The 7,741-nt window shown below is 40.5% G+C and overlaps 1 protein-coding gene across 1 annotated transcript in view; it reads right to left on the bottom strand.

Annotated features, from left to right (window-relative positions):
* The window catches only part of LOC105896059 (carbohydrate-responsive element-binding protein), a 16,399-nt gene extending 8,700 nt beyond the window's left edge, over positions 1 to 7,699 (bottom strand). Inside the window, exons 1-5 of the mRNA XM_031572412.2 lie at positions 6,243 to 7,699; positions 4,156 to 4,262; positions 3,715 to 3,797; positions 3,304 to 3,393; positions 3,063 to 3,104 (exon numbers count right to left, since the gene is read on the bottom strand). Coding sequence (XP_031428272.1) covers positions 3,063 to 3,104; positions 3,304 to 3,393; positions 3,715 to 3,797; positions 4,156 to 4,262; positions 6,243 to 6,592 — 672 coding nt within the window. The 5' untranslated portion in view covers positions 6,593 to 7,699. The remainder of the gene's footprint in view (positions 1 to 3,062; positions 3,105 to 3,303; positions 3,394 to 3,714; positions 3,798 to 4,155; positions 4,263 to 6,242) is intronic.
* Between the last annotated feature and the right edge of the window lie 42 nt (positions 7,700 to 7,741).

The raw sequence follows: 7,741 nt of genomic DNA, 5'->3' as shown, positions 1-7,741 counted from the left end.
TAAATCAGAGCAAACCCAGCCTGATAGAGCTAAATACAGCGTATTACCACTGCTTACATAGAGCTATAATACATTAGGTTCAGCCACAAAACAACAACAGAAAGCAAAGAGAGTGGAGGCAGTCCATCATAAAAAGAGAGTAGACATCTCATTTTCATTAGCACTTCGTCTGCTATTTGCAGCAAACAGCCCCTCAGATTTCGAGTAAATGTCTCACTGTCTACCAATGGTCCAGACACAACAGGGAAAGCAGAACAGTAGAGATGGGTAAAAATTTCAACAACCATCTGTAAGAGGGCCCTGCCACACGTACTGACTAGAGATATAAAGACAGGCATTGCTTCCAACAGAGCCAGACTGGACTACCTGTTCAATTCAAAAACTACACTTCATTTCAATTCAAAACTTTCCCTAGATTACCTATAGAATAGCATAGGAAGCAACTATAAAACATAAATGCTCCTTACAACAGCACATTGGTCCTTCAGCTATACAGGTATACAGGCACAGAAAACAAGTAATATGTACTACCAGTAACAGCATTTAACTGAGAAATAAATAAAATCTGTACACAAATGTCTGAAGCGAATCGAAGTTGCATTTAAAAAAAACAAAAAAAGTACTTACAATTCTGGAAAACAACGGTGATAGACAACGGTCTTATTTTTGAGTTGCTAGAAGGCCGTCTCTCATCCTAACCCACTAATCATGAAGAGTGATGCCCAAACTAGCGCCCACATTTATAGGGATGCCCAGAGCCAGGCGTGGACGTGCTTATGATTACGTCTCAGCCAAAGCCAATCCTCCTTCTTTTATTTCTCTTTAGCTGCTCTCTTTGAAAAAAGGAAATAAATTATAGTATGGGTCTGTTGGGTTTCTCAGGGGGGGAAACAAGGTGGGCGGAAGCAGGAACAAGTGTGTGTGTGCCTCTGTGCATATGCATGTGTGTCACAGGCAGTTAAACATGTGAACTACAGGAACCCCCCATCCCAGAATAATTGCATTTCATTTTTTCATGATTTTGTTCTTTTTTATTTTTGTGATTCTCCATTTCAATGCAGGCAGCAGCCTTTTGTCCCTGACCTGATTCAACTCTTCCTCACGTGTGGACAGACAGGAAGCCTTACTGCCCCCCTCAGGTAGATAGAGGTATTGCACCCACACAACAAACAAATTCTCCTGCGGTAAAAAATCACTCTCAACTATTATTTATTTTGCCTTCACTGCAATGTGTCTGTTGTGGAAATCTAAGAACACACTTTCATAAATCAAATTATGTGTAAAATTCAGCAAAAGTCTGTTAAAAGGTGACCCTCAGCATCAAGCAACAAGTCATGAAAGATTCTCTTTATGTTACTTCAGTTCCACTAACTCCATCACTTATTTTGATCTATCCTCTGTACTTCTATGGCTAAACTACCTGTACAGTTCTACTTTTCATATCTGTACAATACAACAACTTCAACTTAGCATTCATTAACAACTTTCAAGGCAAAATAACAGCCTGCCAACCTTATTGACAAAGAATATCTGTGAATATGCTTTTGATAAATGAAATCTCAACATAAATGGATGAAAACACACACATGGCAGCAGCAGTGTAAAACAGAGAGGGATTAAACTAATTGTGCTTGTGCAGCATGAAGAGCTGGCTAGCCCATCTGTGCAGCTACGCCTGGTCAAAAGCTCTCTAAGTCGGATGTGTTCCCTTCCAGTGGGAGGGGAGGGGGTGTGTGTCAGGAGAGGCAAACAACAGGAGTTGCCCGTCATGCCGCTAGTAAGTGCTCCCATTTGTGTGCTCCTGTCAAGCGTTTGTCACCCCTGATGCACTCTTCCTAGAGTAAAGTCTACAGTTCAGGGCGTGAGGCAACACTGCATTAGGAGATCGGTGTACAGAGATACATACACATACGATACATAGAGTTAGGCTTATAATAATAGTAATAATAATAATAATAATAATAGTAGTAGTAGTAATATATAATAATAATTTAACAAAATATGTTTATACATTATTATTATTATAACTGCTTAGTTTGCTAATAACATGCTGACTGTTTAGCCCACTTGACTGGATACATTTCCAGAGTGAAATGCTTTTATTGTGCTATTTATTTTACTTTTATTGTCACTGCACATGGTCCCAGCTAAAATGAGGTGCAGTGAAACCCTTGACCAGACAACCCTTGCTGAGGTCATATGTCTTCCTCATTGCAGGACACATGCTGAACCTCAGAGGGGGTTTCTCATTCAGACTGAATGGGAAAGGATGCACGTAAAGGGAGTTAAGTCTGACAGCCTGCAAATACGTCATTCAATAAAGAGTTTCCCCCAGAACCATCTCTCACACAACCATGTGTAGGAACACACAAACACACACATGCACACATGTGCACCAACACACAGTGGATGATGTGCTGTTTTGCGAAAATCTGCTTAAAAATAATTTACATCCACACAGAAGTACAGACCAATCTGTTTGTATGCTGCCCGCACAATGCAGGTGAGCAGAATTGGGTCAGATTTGATTAAAGTGACATTAGTTCGAGGCAGAAAGGAGGGGGGGAGATTAGAACTACTGTCAGAGGGGAGATAAAATGAGTCATTTACTCGGACGTAGTGGGCGTAGTGACGCAGGTTCTTGTAAAAAATGTTTATAATTCTTCTCTTTTCATCTTTTGGTTTTGTCACCGTGAGAACACAAAAAAACAAAGTCTGAGTGAACCCTATTAATAGACAACCAGCGGACCTCGGCAAACATGAACTGAGCTCCTAACCTACAAAAGCAAATACAAGACCGCAGGGACATGGGGCTTCTCCACAGCGCCCTAATTCTGACACGGGGTTTATTTAAATGGTCAGGACAGGCTGCTGAATCGACTAAACCCCTACGGACAGATGGGAGAGTAAGATGTGTGAAGGAAACACAGACACCTGATAGAGCCAGTGACCTCTGACCTTAAATAAGGTCCTGAATGAGACCAGTAAGGGTCATCGGGACTGTCATACTGATTGAACACTGCAGCATCTTGATAACTAGTCAGTGCAATGGGTGATCTTACCTTTGGCAGCATTGACAGAAGACCATCTTTGTTTTTCTGCAGCTAGAATAGAAAAATAATTACACTAAATGAATGTACTATGCAACAATAAATCTGAGTTGAAAAAGAATTACATGTGTATCAAAGTGTAACTGTAAAGCATTAAAAAGCATGTGCATTCAAGAACTGACAAGTTCAAATCAGACATTATACTGGACAACGATAATGGCACTGTCAATGGTAAATCAATTAATGAGCTCACCCTCTTCTTGTAGTAGATCCTCCACTTGTGGTACTCCTTGATTACTACCTCAATCCTACGTTTCCAGTAGTTTCCCTCCAAAACAATTGCCTTCAAATCCAAAGCAGGAAGGATGTTCAGTTTGTGTCAGGGAAATCAAACAACATGCATCATGCATTGGGGCCATTAATGTACATCAGAATGGCCAGTAGTCTATTCTTTTTTGTCTACGCAATCCTGATGAATTGCTTCATTTACATACATTAGGCTTGTTATTGTGTGGTTTGTCATTCATTCACAGGTTCCGTCTATGATTTCTGTTGAAAAGCGATTGGACGTTAGCCCAGGAGTGTGTGTGACGCAACAGTGTAACACAGGGACTGCCGGGGTTATGACATATTATTTCAGGGGCAGAGTAATGACAGACCTCACCTCGGGTTTGCGATGGGTGTCTGCCTCTAAGCCTTCCAGTGGAGTGACAAAACCACACACTGGGTTCTTCCTTTTCTCTACATCTAAAGAATCATTCAAAAGCATTAAAAACCGACCTGATGGCTCTCAATGTATGAGCAGAGTGGCCAGCAGCACAACCTAAGATCTGAGTCAACTCAAAAACTGGACAAAATACCAAATTCATGTCAATTATTAATTCCATTTTGTTGTTCATTCAGATTGTAATCTTTCCTTCAACATTCTACAGCCCTACACAACCCCTTAACATTCGTTTTCATTTACAACTTGTGTTTTTATTGAGCACCTGTCTCCTGTCAGTCTCTATAGGAGAATGCTTTATTTGTTGGTTTTCAGGCAAAGTACAGTATAGCATGGGAGGCAAGCCCCTTGCAGGGAGTGCGTAACAGGGCCCACACTCACACTGGATGAACCAGGCTCTCCAGATCCCATTGTTCAGGCGAATCTTGTCCCACCACAACAACCTAAGACCCTTGAAAGACTTCCATTTCGGAGAAGCGATCTTTCCGCTAAGACAAACAAGAACAGACAATTGCATAATAAATATCTTGGTGATTACAAAATGGGGCAAAGTTCACATTTGTACAGTATGAGGTCCCGAAATGGTCAGGGTTAATCAGCAAAACATTACGGAAAACATGCAAATCCCAAAGTTACAAGAAACGAACTGCACAGCAGATCGACAAATTGTTGAAGTGCGGTAATAAGAGAGACTAGGTCATAGAGATACCATCTTACCAATCTAATTATCAGTATAGTCTAGGTGCAAACAGCCTTTGAAGCATGGCATGGAATGTATCAGTTTATCACGTACTGTTAAGTTAATTGATGGGATATCCATTAATCAACCTACTAAAAGCCCGCTCATTAAGTTACAGCTGAGATGCATTTACAGTGTCAAATGATAAACAAACATGAAGAAAACTGACATGTCTTCCCTTGGTTGCTAAGAAGCCGAGTGAATCATTTTCCAGAGGTTACATGCGTAAATGGCCAAAACAACACAAAAAAAAAACACTTCTGTCCTCACCCAAAAGAGCAAAGGCAGCACATTACAGGGTAGATTAAATAAAGGGAGCCTTCGCTTCATTGGCCAGGGTGAGCTTGTTTATTCATCATCCAACTGACTGATTGTTACACATGGAAGACTCTTCTAAGCTCGTATTTAATAAATGCAAGCAAAATGGCTTCATGAGGGTACCTATTTGAGAATGAATAGTTATCTGTTGAAGTATGCATGTATGGATGTATTTGTAGGTGTATACCTGCATTACAAACACACTGCAAGAAGGAATATGGTTATTATTATGATCAAAATCACATCTCTGTGTGTCAGTTCAGCTACATGGCGCTGACTTTCCAGCAAAAATGGGGCAAAATGATAACCCCAAAAATATGGACCTTTTGTACACATATGTGAGTTGCTGGAAAGTCAGATCAGTTTCTGTAGAAATACCCAGCTTAGTGTGTATGCGAAATGTCTGACCAATTTACACAAAACACGACATACAGATCCGTTTTCACATTGCACCAAGTTCTGTCACTCAATATGAATATAAACAGCCTTAACTGCTTGCATTGACATATTATTATTCCTGGCAAGCATATTTTACGGTGCACTTAGCTTGTATATTGCATGACACAAATGAACCTCGAAAACAATGGGCAAGGAAGGTAATGGGAACTGGTAGTAACAGACATTAATGTCTGTTAAAGAGAGAAAAATAGGATAGGGGTGAGACACTACAAAAACAATGGTGTCATCTGTTGCAAAATGGAATGATCTCTTAAGAGAGGGAAGGGGGCCTTTGGGGGAAATGTGTTTTCTTATCCTGGCTCAGTTACTCTGTAACCCTCCTCTGACTGCCACAGTGCCAATTCCATATCCAAAGTCCAGATTACTTCCTATGTGTATTCTTTTTTGCTTTGAACATATTTAAAGGCAATTTCATGCTGATATCAGTAACTCATATCACTCAACATTACAACATCAGCTTTCAGAGATATGATAAGTCAATATGAATATATATATATATATATATATGTGATATACGTCTCCATTTACATTTTCCCAATTGCTAACTTTGAACACGTTCTTACTATTTGTGTAGACTATCCTATAGCATGTCATAAGTCGGAGGCTACAGAACTATCTTTTTTGTAATTAGGCTACCATATGTAAACATAAGTCCACCAGTTTTGACAATAACATAATTGAGAGCACAGTTGCCAAATTTCAAGGCTGATTGGGATGAGAATTGGTAAGATTAACCAAAAAAGGTGTATTTTTGGCATGAAATGCTTTTAAGTCAAAGGTGTTTTGTTTTCATGCTACACAGTCACACATGACATACAAGCGTGTGTCTCACATCAAAAGCTTGAGAGTTGGCAATCCTGTGAGAGGTGAAACAAATCACTACAATGTTCAAGTAGGCCCTAAGTCTTTAGTGCATCTGCCATACATGTTTAAAATAAGATCAGCGAATTACCTGTATGCCAATGTCATGCATTCAAACAATCGTGTGAGCGTTGGGTCGATGCTAAGGCTCCCAGAATTGAATGGACCAAATTTGTAAGTCTGACACCAAGTCTTGTTTACAGTGTCGAAGTCGGTTGCGCCACTTTTCCTTCTGCGTAGAGTGGCATCACTGTGGGGAGAGGACACCATAAAGTGTCCGCTGTGAATAACCTGTGAGCGCAAAACCGACCCAAAGTTCGGTCCAATTCCAACATTTGCCAAGGGGTCGTCTTCAGGATCAGAATCCGATTCCGAGTCAGGTAGTGGGTTTTCCTTTGAGTGCTCAGAAAACTTCGGAGACATTTTGTCCACTTTGGCCATTGCAACTAATGGACTAAGAGACTGGACTCACTCCTCCCAGTTGAGCTGTAGTCCTAATGTAGGCTACCTACGATAGTCGGTGGGAAGTTGCTATTGATCAGCTGGGAACTTCACACGACCTCATGTGACCACATACAGTAGAAAGACTGCCACCTATGGCACCGTACAACACATTTCAATGCCATCACGGACTGCCGATTATCTTTTCAGAAATTAGGCTATTTAAAGTGGGCTAACGGGAGGTCTTTTAAATGAACACCTATGAGGCGTTACAGACTATTTAAGATATCAAAATTGTATTCCAATTAGTGGTCTGCAGATAAAACGTATCATGTGATGTTAGGTAGCCTGTCCCCACTTCTATGCACCACTGTAGGTTATTTCTGAATCATGATTAAGATCCCCCTTCACTGGTGTAATGATGAGGGTGATTTGTCATTGGAGATGGTTGTGGTAGATACGTTATGGCCCTTAAAATACGCTAGTTAGCTTGACTACACCAACAGCCTAGACTGCAGTCCATTTTCAATATGTAGGCATAACTGCTTGAAATGTAGGATGTTGCCTTGGCTGCACTTAATGTAAGACATGTCTTGCAGTCATGTTACAATGGGGTTAATGTTCAAAATTTGGTCACCCTTTTATATTTTCTATCGGTGCAGGGAAAAACATCAAAAAGTTGTACACAAAGAGAAATCCCTAAGCCTGTGCATAATTACTTCCTACCATGTCTTCACCCTAGGACAGAAATACCAAAGTCTGTCAACCTGAAACCCACACCGCAGTGGCAGCAACACGTGGATTATCATGGTCGCTCATAGAGAACTACACGGTAAATAAATAATAGTTTGATTCAAATCAAATAAATGAAAACGCTGGTTATTCCAGGAGGTTAGCAGTTAAGTCAGACTACCACCTGGTGGCCAAATGGAGGAAAATGTCTCATTAGGGCCTGAATTTCACTCACCCCTGAAGAGTTCGAGTTAAGCGTTTGGATAAAACATAAACGCTGACCCCTTCCAAAGAGGAAAAAAAAACATTACATTGCTTGGGTACATTTGTGTGAAAAATGATTCCTTTGGTTGCAACGCAGATTAGTCCACCCTCCGCAAGCACATAGGCTATTAGAATGTAGTGTTTAGATTATGG

The sequence above is a fragment of the Clupea harengus genome, chromosome 8 (genome assembly GCF_900700415.2).
Source record: "Clupea harengus chromosome 8, Ch_v2.0.2, whole genome shotgun sequence".
NCBI lineage: Eukaryota > Metazoa > Chordata > Actinopteri > Clupeiformes > Clupeidae > Clupea > Clupea harengus.
Note: the sequence above shows the minus strand (reverse complement) of the source record. Positions and strands in the feature narration are given on the sequence as shown.